Source organism: Phaethon lepturus, unplaced genomic scaffold, assembly GCF_000687285.1.
Source record: "Phaethon lepturus isolate BGI_N335 unplaced genomic scaffold, ASM68728v1 scaffold16830, whole genome shotgun sequence".
Classification (NCBI taxonomy): domain Eukaryota; kingdom Metazoa; phylum Chordata; class Aves; order Phaethontiformes; family Phaethontidae; genus Phaethon; species Phaethon lepturus.
Genome location: NW_010509954.1, coordinates 11,891 through 26,413, shown reverse-complemented (window position 1 = coordinate 26,413; position 14,523 = coordinate 11,891). Strand labels below are relative to the sequence as shown.

The 14,523-nt window shown below is 36.3% G+C and overlaps 1 protein-coding gene across 1 annotated transcript; it reads left to right on the top strand.

Annotated features, from left to right (window-relative positions):
• The first annotated feature begins 4,056 nt into the window (after positions 1 to 4,056).
• On the top strand, positions 4,057 to 14,296 carry NTS (neurotensin). The gene is made up of 3 exons (XM_010292026.1): positions 4,057 to 4,128; positions 10,300 to 10,524; positions 13,924 to 14,296. The coding sequence occupies exons 1-3, from the start codon at positions 4,081 to 4,083 to the stop codon at positions 14,068 to 14,070; spliced, it is 420 nt and encodes a 139-aa protein (XP_010290328.1). The 5' UTR covers positions 4,057 to 4,080; the 3' UTR covers positions 14,071 to 14,296.
• Positions 14,297 to 14,523: the final 227 nt, after the last annotated feature.

The window sequence follows — 14,523 nt, the reverse complement described above, 5'->3', positions numbered from 1 at the left end:
TCGGAGTCTCTCTGACCGGTAGGCACTGAGCTGCTCCCGGAGCCTTGAGAGGGACCCAAAGGAAGAGGTGAAGTTGCTTCGGGCAATCGCGGCTATATCCAACAGGCGCCCTGGTAACGAACGGGCTCTGGCCAGCATCATTTTTTATACCACCCTCATATAACTTTCTCACTTCGTATAAACCATTCCTTCTCACAGCATCCATGCAATGGCAGTTAATGTAGACTAGTAACTGGAAACATAAATCAGTGACCATCTGCTTGATTATGCTGCCTCATTTGTGATTTATTGAATAGCATGTATTTCCAAACCATCATAAAAATTATAATTTCTGCAACTCATATGAATAGCTGCCATAATCCCAATCAACATGAATATATATGCACTTCAGTCAACATGAATATATATGCACTTTAGTCACTTTTTAGTGACAGGAATACAATTTTAGCATTCTGGGGAAAAAATTGCTAGCAACTGATCTGAAATTATGACAAAAAATGCTGAATCAGATGCAGATCACACAGTAGGAAGGTTAATGTAAGTGCATTTCTAATCCAAGAGCAATTACTTTAGAAACCTAAAAAAAGAGGACCATATATCAAAATGCATTGCCTGTTCCTTTGGAAAATGACACAGCTAAGTGTGTGCCATTTATGCCCTAAGTTTGTGACCAAAAAAGGGGTATGGTGGCAATTAAACAGGCATAATGCACACACACATGAAGCAGAATAGGCTTCAAAATCCAATCCTAACTAATTTGCAAATTACTTTAACTTTTAACTCCACAGAATTTAAAGAGTAAATTTACAAGCAGCTTCATTTTTCAGCTTCAGTATCTAGGAGGACTCAGAATTCCTAATTCTCACTTTAGATGAAAGTTTCCAATTTCTATTCCCCTGCAGAAGAAGAAAATGTAACACATGTAATACTTGCATTTCATCACAGTTTAAATGTAATCATTCTGTATAGAGAACTATAGATAGTCTTAGTGACAAGGCTTAATATTTATTATTTTCTCCCCATATATTTGAAGCTTTTTAAACAAATATGTGACTAGTATTTTCAGTAAGGCAGTTTCAAATTCAACTGTTTGTAGAGCCTGAATGAAAGCCCACTAAAATAAAAAAATTCAGTGGAAATTAAAATAGGCTCATAAAAAAAACAGAAACAAAATTGTATGTGTAACTGACATGATGGTTTATTTGCCAGAAAATTTGAAATAATATTTCAATGAGAAATGCCATGGAGAAGCTTCTGTGGAGGGGCCAAATCAGCTTTAACTAATATGGACAGTTATGTCATAAAGAAAATGATCATTCATTTAATTTTCTTTTGAAAATGTTTGCCCTCAGGGGAAAGTGTGTGCCTGTAGAATGTAGCCATTCCTGTAGAATGTGAACATATGAGTAGAAGCTATATTTCTTGTCAATAAGAATTGAATCAAGAGGACATCAAACTTTGTGAATTTCCCTCTGATTTGAACAATAATGTGTAAACAGACTTTTTATACATTGCTCTCTGAGACTCTGCTCTTTTTACGCTTTTACTCCTCAACTGTCTCTTTCACTCCTGAATTACCTGGATGTGTTCCCTTTTCCTCCAAGCCTTGCTTTATTCTTCACTTGGGGTATCTTGACCAGCCTCCTAAATAATGTCCTCCAGACTTCGTTTCTCAACAAAAATGTTTCTTAATACCTACTTATCTTCCACGTCTGCAGCCATCTTCCAACCTTGACAGTGTGGAAGCTATCTTCCATTCTCTATAGGATGTAAAAACCAGGTGCTAATCAGACACAAGTCCTTTCATTGTCCTCAGCTGGTAGGACCCAGGACACCACAAATCATGATGCTGTCACATGCCAGCCGCTCACCCATTCACAGGAGCTGCTGCTATCATTAGTAGAAATTCATCTGAGGTGATCTTGTGCTGCCAGCAGAACTTTGGCTAATGGTAAAGCAGTTAAGAGATTAAGTAACGCTGACAACCAGTAGTGTTGAAAGGGCTGCAAGGCACTAGGTTGGACATTAGTTGCTAGTGACTTGCTGTAATACTGATCTACAAACCAGTCTTATTTAATATGTTCAATAACAATTTCAATGCAAAAAGTAAGAATGAATGAATGTACTCTGCTAGTAATGCAAAGGTGAACAGGAGCATCACTACAGGGGAAGATCAGCATAACACATAGAAGTTTCTGATGACTCGACTAATAGAAAGGAGCAGCAGTGCAACAGTACAAAATGCAATAGCTTAGGATGTAATAGAGGTTCCTATTAAAAGCTCCTTTTAATAGAAGCACCAATGTTGGAAATGTCTGAGGAGATAATGGTCGTATTTTCTGACGTCTTTTTTTATGAGATACTAAAATTTTTTAGCCAGGAAAGACAAACAAAATCAAAACCGTGTAAGAGAGCTACCTTATATAGCTAATGGTAAGCATTAAGGTAGTTAAGTACTGAGGCTTGTGATCCAAACTGTACTGTGCTGTGCTCTCTTGAGATCATATCAGGCACAGAGGGGGGCCACTCTGATGAGTTGGGGAATACAAGGTTATTACAAGACTGGAGAATAGGTGAGAGTCTAATAGCTCCGGGCATAGCCTTTAAGCAAAGTATTTATGGGATTTCCAGGGGAATGGTTTATGTCCAAAAGGCACAGTGATCTTGCAATTGTTTACTAATGCTCAAGTAAGCACCCCCTAAAAATCTAAGCTGTGATTGGTCTCAAAAAATACATGAGTTGGGTTAATATTACAAATAGAAAGGTATCATTTATACTGAAGGAGGTTATATACAAACCATTAATAAATTTGTAATTAGAAATAAATTAGGCTTGAAATTAGAAGGTGGTGAATAACCATTGATAGTTTGGAAGAATTCCTCAAGGAAGAAACACAGTGGTAGTGGTGAGATATTTTTATTAAGATTGAACATGATTGATTTTTAAGAGCATTATAATGGTTAGCTTCCTGTGCTAACAGAAGTCTATGACAGATCATGTTCTGTGAAAGGTAGTGACACAACATGGTGATGATCCCTAAAATGAAGGCATAGGCAGAATCTATCCACAGATTCTGTGGTAGGGTGTTACATGCCAACAGGACTGATTATTTTAATGAAAGTGAGATATGACTTATATGAAGAGGGAATAGATTTTGGTTTAGTTTGGTTTTAAATATAAGTAAGTGTATTGTTTGGCTTTGGACTGCTGGTATTTCAGAAAACTAAAAGCCATGTGTAACTGTTTCACCTGAAGACTTAACTGATTTCTGTTTATATCTCGTCTTTGAGCTGTGATTCCTGCTACATTTTCGAGGCACCAGATCTTCCTTGTGATTCTGTGCAGCACAAAGCAGAAGAGTTTGTGGCTGTTTTCTCTTTCTACAGCAATTTTATCCTATTCACCAAATTACAGGTCTTGCAAGTCTGCTGAGCTATCAAAGCTCAATTAAATTTGTAATGAAAAAACTAAGACTTTCAGTCAAAGTACTTTCTTTTGGTATATGCAGTGTCAAGAACTTGTATCACAAACTGGTCAAGTTCAATTCCCTCGTGTCAGCAAAAATATTCTTAATTTAACCAAGAATAATCAAGACTAAATCTTGTCAAGTAATCATAACTGCCATTCACCTAAATACTTAGCTGCTACTTAAATAACTATTCTTTGAAAATACATATCCAAAATCTTCTTCCAAAGTAAGTAGAGGAGACAACTAGTTATGAAAATCATACTGATTTTGAATGGAGAATATTGCAGCCGTTTTGTTTCTTGAAAAGGCTGCAGATTAGTGGGCCTGTCTACCAGTGAACTGAGATTAATGAATCATTTAAATTCACTTCAGTAAGCTTCATCATGCTTTAAAAAGGTAGTGAGTATCCATTTTAACATAATGTTGCTGTTACCTGAAGCCTCCTCACAGTCCCTCTAGACCACTTTGCTATGTTTTTATCCAAGTTATTGGTTTGTTTTTCAAAAGTCATTGATATATCTAAATTCTCTGTGCTGAATTGAAATGTCCATGATTTATGATGAAATAATAAGCATATGTTTCTGGTTTATTCCCAGATTCAGAAGAGGAAATGAAAGCGTTAGAAGCAGATTTATTGACCAATATGTACACATCAAAGGTAATTATTTTTCCTCCTTTAGCTGACGGGTAGGGAGCAAATGAATTCTCATTACAAACCCAGAAGTCTTTGCACAAAGTAATAACCTATGGTCTAGACCAAAAAGTTCAGTGCTAGACATTACTTTGGTGCAAGATTTTCTCCAGTTCAAAGGAAATTTAAAGGTGTTGATGTGACACACTAAAACTGCTCCTCACTTGTAACACTGGTACTTTCATTAAACTGTCAAAACTGTGCTATGTGCAGAGATGTAAATTTATATGAGGAAATGTGTTTCCAATAGGATTATGCCTGATGAAAGGTGAATTAACCTAGAGTCAAATCCATAAGTGCTATTTTTATGCAGAACTTTTCCTATATGCATATAAAATTAAGACAGTCATAAAGCAAAAACTGTTAATACATATGCTGATTTTGGTGTAGGAATTCATTCATAATGTTAGTACAGGAACCTTGGGACGTGACTGTGAGAATATTAATCTGACAAATGACATTTCCTTGACAAGTTGCCAGACTGTACATGTTATTTAATACAAATAGACAAAAAAATTCAGTTCAAATCTTATATTGACAAGGTGAAGCAGCAAGTGTTGCACATATGTGTTAAACAGGTTGATAGACAAGCACTTTCTCAACAGTGTTATTTTCCATGAATGATCTGGGAAATATATACGTTTAACATTTCTTCAGCGACATATTAAAGAACAAACCCTGAAACAAGTGCCTTGGGTTTAAGGTTGAATGTTTTAATTCTTTGTTCTAATGGAGTTCAAGTGTGGTGCTCAAATTCAATGGAAAATAAAATGAGAAATTAAAAATTTTCCCCAAAAAGGAATTTCATAAGCCAATGACTAGTTGAAGGTTAAGGACAAAACCTGCCTGTCAGACTTCTGTATTTACTGTATTTTCTTATACGTGAGCTTTTTCACAGGATCCTTTGGATAGACTAGAATAAGAAATGAGGCCAGAAAAATACATCGTTTTGATCTGGTCTGGCAGTTCTTAGGTTCCCATGTTCTTTACTGGCATGGTAATTAACCTTAGGTGCTAAATAAACCTGTTTGCCACTCGCTTCTCTAAGGTACAGAAAGATTTAATAGTTATTCTTTTCCTGACACAACTTTAAATGTAGGAGGCTGACAGAAATAGTTCTTTCTCTGTGTGGCAAAGCACAGTATGCCCTGGGAGGAAACCCTGCAGCGACTGGTATTTTTGCTACTGACTTTAGTAGAACTGCGAACCTAAGTTCCACTTCCATCTTTTCCTTCCTCTCAGCACAGAGCACAACCTCAGGTAACTAAAAATGCACAGATACAGCGCACCAGTAATGGTGTTTGCCATAAAACTCCCATATGTTGTTTTACATCATGTAGGTTGCTATTCAATTTCCTTATGGTATATACCATAAGACAAGTGACACCTTGTTGTCACTTGACACGCCACAAGTTGACAGAAGCAGTAGATGCATGGTAGAGACATTGCTTTAATTCTGCATTATACTGCCTTAAATCACAAGCTAAAATTCATTAGCTCAATATACATTGTCTCTTGACATCAAAGTAAGGCATGATCGAACCACTAAAAAGTGAGCTTCTAGAAAGAGGCATACCACTATTCAATTCATTACTGAAATGACAAATTCTTTTTATTTTTTTCTGTTGTCCTTTGCTAGCTTTTAACCCTCATTAGAGCAAAAGTATGGTTTTGGTGTGAGAGACAAATTTGAGGATGTTATGCATAATAACTGTCTTGTCTTGTGCCTGAGATCTGGTTCCAGTTGAGGGCAATTACTGTTAAATTGCATTAACCATCTTTGACACTGACTTGGTAATAAGCAGCAAGGGAAATCCAGACAATTTAAATAGCATTAAGATGGGGAAAAAAAAAAGAAAAAAAAAAGTCTATGAAAGCTCAGATCTAAAAATGCAGCAAAGTGGATTATCACCTGTGGTTCTAGTATTTGACAGAAAAAATCTTCCTGTGTAGGCACTTGTGAAGTATACTGTCAAGACTACAGCTAGGGTTTAAGCACACACCTTTTGCAACATTCAGTAGTCTATCCAATATTATGGAAAGAGTTACCATATGCTTTTGACTTCACAGACTGCTGTCCAGTCTCTACTGGCCCTTTTGAAACTGCTTTTTAAATTCATCTATATGCTGAATCACTTTCCATCTCTAAAGAAGTATGTCCATGTTTTTTACAACCTGTCTTCCACATTTAATACAGTTCATCACTCTTCCCTGCTGTTACATCTCAAGAACGTACATGGATCAAACAAGTCCCTAAAATGCTTTATCTGTCTTTCCTCTAATATAAAATCCAAAGAGCTGTTAAGACAACACAACGTGAAGTATCACAAATATGTGGACAATTTTCTGTTGTGTCTCTTCTGTACCAAACAGATAGCTCTACTCCCAGCTTCCTAAATGCTTGCCTGAAACCACCACTTGCAATGAAGAATGTCCTGAACTCAAACAAGATTGAGATGACGTTAGTTAAAGAAAAAAAAGGAAAAGGAAAAAAAAAAAAAAGAAAAGAGAAGTGTTTCCTTGAAGAATATATCATCACTAGAATATACTCCACCTTTGGGACCCCCACTTCCATTAATTTTTTTAAGTCTTGGACCCTCTGAGCTTCTTATTGCTCTAGAATGCTTATTGCTGTATGTGCCCAGAGAGTTTAGCCTCCTTGTCAGAGTCAGATGAGGTTACAGCTGCCGAGGAATTACTGACTTCTGACTCAGTCATCACATAAAAATTCATTACATTTACAGGCATTAGTATACATCGTGGAAGAACTTCCACTGTAACAGAACTCAATACCATATCCGCTTAAAGACAGGGAGTAGTTTTATTATTTCTGTGGTTACATTCTGAACAAAATTCAACTACTGTTCTGAAAAGGAACCATAGAGATCCTACATTACCTTGGGTTTTAATTGCTTATGAATTTGTTTTTCATCTGCTTTCACAAAGTAAATACAAGAATATAAAAAGCAGAGAATTCAACTTTCTTGTTCTAAAATAAAAAGAAACATTTTGGAGGTAGGCATTATAAGAAGTATCTTAAACAAACTATCAAGGGTATCATTCAACCAGAAATGGAAAGAGAAATATATCATATAAGTTATAACTTAGGATTCTCTTTAATCTTTTATAGGACAAGCCTGATGTCAAAGAAGAAAATATTCCTAAGCTCATTTCAGTTTCTGAGATCTTTTAAAATTCTCTTTCAAGATATATCTGAGTCATATTAAACATGTTCAACAATGGAAATGCATACATCATATTCACTTCAACTTTAATAACTTTTAAATTCTGATTCATACTGTAGTCCTTTTTGTTCCTTCAGATCACTCCCAGATATTTTTCAAGTTAATCTTGAAGAAATTCATTCCATCTTGGCAGATATGGGTTCCCTGATCTCTTGTGTGGGTGTTTTCCAAAATGTGTCTTGAGCAACTGTGGTTGGTATTGCTTAGACCTGTGTGGAAAATATATCACACATTAGAAATGTACCTGAACATTTGGGTTATGGTCATTTTAAACTGTATTTTCACATATTCCTTTAGGATAACTGCTTCAGAGTTTTCCCATAACCTATAAAACAAAGCTGTCTGATCGTAATGTTTGCTGTAATGGTGGAGTAGAAAAGTAACATGACTGCTCTGTTCAGTGACTGGGCATGACCTGGAGAGCTGCATGTTCAGTTAAAAAAATATTTCAGTCTTGACTGAAGTTCTTAATGCTTTATAGTCTCATTTTGTGAGCTGGCAGCAATGTAAGTCAGAAGCAGGTTTTTACCCAAGTAAAAATACTTTGAGGTGATATATGTGTGGTATTAATGGGAATTAGACGCCCCTACAAACGAAGTATGCTTGCACACAGCACTGTAAAATTCCACCCCCACCACGTCATAAGTAGGAGCTAAGACCAATTTTACCTAATGAAGTCTGCTATTTAAGTATTTTAGTAATATACAGAGGAAAGTTCCTTTAAACATAGACATGTGTCAGGCTGACATAAAGTAGTAACTTTGGATCAAAAAGTTTCTGTAAATTATGCAAGAAGACATAACAAATTTCCCTATCCTTTCCTCTTCTGTTCTATTTCCATCCACTGGAATATTTTTGTTGTTTTTTTTAACCTCAGAACTCTCACTTGCTCACGTAGCACTCTCCCTAGATTTTATTCTTCATTGCAATTTAGCTATTGTAGTGCTAGCTCACATTTCTTTCATATACCCAGGAGAGAGAAGTACACTGGAAAAGCCACCTCAGTTTTTATGGAAAGCTCCATATTTTTATATTTCACAAATATTTTAAAACAGACCAAAGCAGATTTTGACATTGCAGTGAACACTTGCTCTTTTTGCTAGTTTAACTTCTGTTAATTGAATTAGACATTCTGCAAAGAGGTTGATTTTTGTTTTGAACCTGTCACATCTTTTCAAATAATTCAACAGACTAATTAGGGCACCTAGATGGGACAACAGATGAGCTCAAAGTAAAAAATGCAGAACCAATTCCAAGCTTCTGAATAAGATTTGAGATTTGTTTTCTTCTTAGCCTCAAAACAAAATACCTTTTTTTTTTCCTGAGCCCTGTCAGGAATCTGAGAACATACAGTGGTTTTATTAAAGGGCTAAATTATTCTCATTTGGAAGGCATGCATGTATCAGATGTATATTGGAGTAATGATTGTGGCTAAAAGGGAATTTTTTGTAACTAATGCTAATAGTGATGCCATCTTTTCTTGTTCCTTCCTCACTCCTCTCCATTTTCTTTCTTTTCCCTCAAAATTAGTAAAGTGTGCTGAATATGCGTAAATCTTGCACACAACGCCCCTTTGTTAAGGTGCTTTAGAAAACCAACAGATTATGTGATTACCTAATGTTCAGCTAAGTAAGCACTGCATCCACACTCTTAATTAATGCTGTCACTATGTAAAAGGCAATGTCTGTGTTAATGTAATACCTGTATTTAACTTTGTACATCCAGGAGAAGCAGCACTGCATTTCCGTTCATAGGTAAAGTGTAATCCTAATGTGCACAGCAAGGAAGTACTTGCCAGTAATAAATAGGAATTTGCTATTTGGCTTTTGATTGGAGATTGCTATGTCACCAGTTCTAGTTTAAGGAAACTAATTTTTATACTCACCACTAAAAGGAATACGATTTGGAAAGTGTCAAAGACGTGAAAAGCAGTGAATGAGGTAGGAGTTCAGCTTTTCACGATTTTTATTGATAATCAAAACTAAAGAAGACTACTGCCACAATTGCTTGGAAAGAACAGTACCAGTAGAAGAGCAAAAATCATTTTTCTCAACATTTTAAAAAGTGTTTAAAATTTAACTAGCTCCTAAATAATGCAAGATACTGGAGCAAGAAAAATTTGAGACAAGCCATGATGAAATTTCTCTATTTCTGTCTTTCTGTAACATCTCTGAACAGGTCCATTATGACCACCTAAATAGAGTTGGTCTGAGTTTTTCAGTCCAGTTACCAAATCAAGAATACGTTGTTTGCACAGCTCTGTTTCATCTTTGCTCCACCTTCGTCTAAGCCTGTAGACCTTCGATTCACATCTCCCAGGCTTATGACTCTCCATCATCCAAAACTCCTGGGGCATACAGATTCCATAACTTTAGATCCAGCCTCATCAGACAGCTTGCCCTGAAGCAGAGACTCCGTTCCTTTTCACAGGGAATTTTGAAATGACTGGTATTTGTTCTGAACTGGGGAGGAGCGTCTAGTTAACCACAGGCATTCACCTTGGATTCCAGTACTGGGAATTTATCCAGTGGGTTTGACTCATTGTCCTGATTTATACCCGTGAATTTATATTATATTAATTTCCATCTGTGTTTTTGTTTGCACCTGTGCAGAATGATTATGAAATGCTACCATTCTGGTTTGGTAGCAGTTTAGTTTTTCATCGTGTATATCTACCTGGGGGGTAAGGCTGTGGGGAAGCAGACTTGGTGTGTTTAATAAATGAGTTGTCATAATTTCAGAACACTCTAATTATTATCTAAAAGTTGAGCAAAAGAAAAGTACTTCAAACACACAGAGTTGTTCCAACCGAAATGTTTGAATGTCACACATTATTACTAAAAAACAAAACGAAAATTTCACCATGTTAAATACTGCGTATTTGTATTTTCAGATTAACAGAGCAAAACTTCCTTACTGGAAAATGACACTGCTAAATGTCTGCAATCTTGTCAACAACATAAACAACCAAGTGGGGGAAACAGTAGAGGTAGATGAAGAGGATCTCGTTTCAGGAAGGCAGTTTCCTGCTGCTCTGGATGGCTTCAGCTTGGAAGCAATGCTGACAGTATATCAACTCCAAAAAGTTTGCCACAGCAGAGCCTTTCAGCATTGGGAGGTAAAACAAACTATCACAAATGCATATTTCAAGTGCTATTAAACTCACAGGCTCTGTTTGTACTGATGTTTTAAAGTCCATATCCATGTGACCCTCGTCACATTGTCTGAACTTTCCTTCCCTTTTTTGTATTCTCTAATACCTCTAATATGCCTCTTATTGAGAGAGTTGTGAATTAATGTAGTTTTTGATGAGCTGTCTGTTTTTTATAACAACTCATGGATAAATGAGAATTATTCTTAACTACATACTTTCTCCACTCTTTGTAACCATTCCAAGGAACCAAACAAACACATGAAAGTGAGCTCTATGCCAGAACACAGAATTACTATCTGCTTAACAGACGTGAAGTTACTGCAGATTTATTGAGACATAACTAAATGTAAGCAGAGTTTCTGAAAACCCTTTTAAGGTCCTAAGGCAAACTGGATTCAAAATGCATGGACACATTCCCATGTGTACATGTAGTTTTACTAGGTACTTTGAGCTTCTTATTATTGGTAGGGAACTGATAGCAGGGGAACTCTTGCTTTTCACTTCTACACCTGAAGAGGGTCCTGGAAGTTGACATTGTGATTGTATGAGGATTGCTGCTCTTCAATATGATTGTTTATAGTCCATTTGTCATATTTGTCTTAGTGTAATGATCCCAGAGAGACACACCGGGCACAATCCCCTTGTGTTGTTCTGTATTACACTAAAAGCTGCTTTGCGCAGCGAAAAAAGATATCTCAGTGTCACTTCCCGCTTTCCAGTAAACCCAATTTCTTCAGCTATCACAGGTTCATGGACAGTCTGTCTGAATCTTGATCCTCTTTTGTTTGCTGAATCGCAGCTCTGTAGCTGCAGGCTTATTGTCAATCCTTAATATTATCTGGGATGGTCCGTACAAAAGACTTTGGGAACCAGAGTTTTCTGAGGACTCTCTTCATCAGTACATTTATTACTGAAAAGGAGCTACCATAGAACTGACTATATGCAATAACCCATATGACTTAATGTCACAAATGTGTAATTTAGTCCACTTAAAGAATCACCATCAAAGATACCAGAAAGCAAATAATTTTAATATATGTATAGTAAAAGTAGATATATAAAAAGTTTAAATGTATATATATATAAAAGTTTAATATATATTATTGTAAAAAACAATATACATATTGTAAAATGCACCACAACAGAATTCAATGGCAAGGTCCACTCTATTACTTATTCTACATGGAAAAGGTATACAAAGAGAAACCAAATTACAACTAGACTGGAATGATTTACTTGTGGATCGAATCACGTTAATGAGGCTTATGTGTAGATTGAGGAGAGAAAGCAGGGGAGACCCTCCTGTTGAGTCATGAGGTTCAGAGTGGACCAAAATCCACCCCTAGTCCCAGACTTGATCAATGGTTTATGACTAAGGTTAAGTAAGGAAAGTAAAAGAATGCCCTCCTGTTGAGTCACAAAGTTCAGAGTGGACCCCCTTGCTTTCTAAACTCCTTCTCAGAGAGTCTAGGTGCGACTGAATCCACTCCTAGTCCCAGACTTGGTCAACCGTTTATGACTAAAGGAATCAAGTATCGGGGATTCTGGTGTGGTGACATAGCCTATGATTTTGTGCTTGGTGTGACTTTAGGATGGCAATTTATCTAATACAAAATAGCAACAATCATATTCACTAACGCTACTGAGTTGAATCACAGTATCAAATCTTGTAAAATTTAGCAGCATAATCAACCTAAAACTTACTAAGACTCCTTAATCACACACACATAAAGGTGTAGAGATAGAGACACGTAAAGAGACATAAAGAAAAGAGACAAATATGTACAAAGGTACCTTTAAATGCCCCCCTCGAATTCAGTCGAATACTCACATGGAATGCTTTGCATCACTCGATGGGTGATCAGCCAAGCCTCTGAGTTGATCGCACACTTGAGGGTTCACGGGCTCTGAGAGGTGTCCCACTCAGAGGGAGGTGCTGGTCACAGCCTGCTAAGGTCCAGGAGAGCTCAAAGGATCTCACTTGGGACCGCTATTTGTAGGGCTGGGAAATGATTGAGTTTAGGCATCAGTGAGTTTCCCACAATCCAGGCAGGTGGTTGCTCAAGTTTTAGTGGTAAGGCTGCCAGGGTTGTCTGGAGGTAATTGATTAGTTCTGTTCTTGTTCTGTACCTTGTTTAGGCGATTCTGTTCCTGATACACTCAGTGCCATTCTCCTCCTTTGCTACACAAGAGTGCTTGGTATGGTTGAGGGGCTCTCAACTGCCAAACCCTTTGTTCGGAGGCCAAGGCTTGTCAGGGATCTTAGAGCGACCCAGGTACAAGATGAGGTTGCACCACCACACTTAATCACGATTCCTTTCTTTGCAGTTGCATTACCTCTTGTGATGATTTGGAATCATAACTCCTAACAGTACTGCATGTGAAATTGAAAAAAAATTCCTCTCTCAGTTTAGGAACACACTTATGCAGTGCAGAGGTTTATAAGACACTCTAAAAGAAGAAGGGATAGAGCCAGAGGGAGAAGGATTGAAGAAGGCTTGAAATAAACAATTTATGTAATGAAAGAAGTTCTTGTGATCTTATTCATCCAGGATTAACTCCAAAGTCTGTTGAAACCATGAGAGTCTTTCCCTTCATTTCAATAGAATTTAGATGAGCACTCATTTATTAAGTAATTAAATGAGTAACAGAGTTTGATTGCTTATGGAAATACTGAGGTGAGTATAAAAATGTTTTCAGTTTAATACCTTTCAGCCAGATGGACTGTACATGACCATGGAAGAATGTGGTAAAAGAATGTATGATATCTCAACAGATAAAGCAAGAATGAATCTGAACAAAACACTTTAAAAACTCAAAACACAGTTATATAAGAAATTTTGACTGACAAAATTTTGGCTTTCTTGTGTTTTATGTCATTTCTTACTTGTTTATTACCATTTTGATTTTTTAGCTGTAGAAAGTTACCGATAAAAATATTGCTCAAAAGCTGAAACCAGCAAGCAGTGGGTGTTTTAGGAGGTGTTTGGCCTAAATAAGTTATTACAGAGTGACAATCATTAGGAAGTTTTCAATCAATTTGAGTTTTAGTCCAAGGAGGACATACCAGCTTTTCTCTCTAGTCAAAACCGATGATCTCATTTATTCCAGTGTAATTTAGATATCATGGCCGTAGATTTCAGCTCATCTTTAGCCTGATCTTAGTTTTGTGTCTTGAGTTTTGGGCTTTTTTTTTTTACTTCCTTTTTTTTTTTCCTCCCCCCAAAAAAGACAACTATTATGGTAAAGATTTTTCTTAGTGGCAGATGTTAAAATAAAGTTTTGGAAAACTTTCTAGGAATTTATAATCTTCATTGCCAAAAAAAAAGCTGATAACATTGTGTCTCTTCTTGCATCCTACAGTTACTTCAGCAAGATGCTTTTGATCTAGAGAACTCAAGCCAAGACAAGGAAATAATGAAAAGAAAAAATCCTTATATCCTGAAAAGGCAGCTACATGTGAACAAAGCTAGAAGACCATACATACTCAAGAGAAGTTCATATTACTGATGCAGCAGAAGAAAACAATGTATATTTAGTTTATAGGTAACTGTGCGTTATGGTTATCTTATTTAAATCTAAAATCATACTTGTGTGAAAATATACTATAGAAAATCATGAAGATGATGACATAACTGTGTCTTTTTTGCAATTGCTGTTTCTTGATTGTGATTTTTTCCTACTTGAGATTAATTGGACCAATACATTTGCAAATAAATCTAGTTTCTAAGCATGATGTATTGTACAAAACTGAAATTTCAACCTATTTCCAACAATATTGTAGTCTTTTCCTATTTTATAAAGCACACCCACATACACCAAGTAAATTGATATTGTCCATAAAACTTACTGAGAATCTTACAATTTCTTAATGCAACACCTCAAACATATATATGCTTGCAATTTTTTGTATAATACACTATTCACAACTGCCATGATATTTTATATATTGGCCAGTTTAAT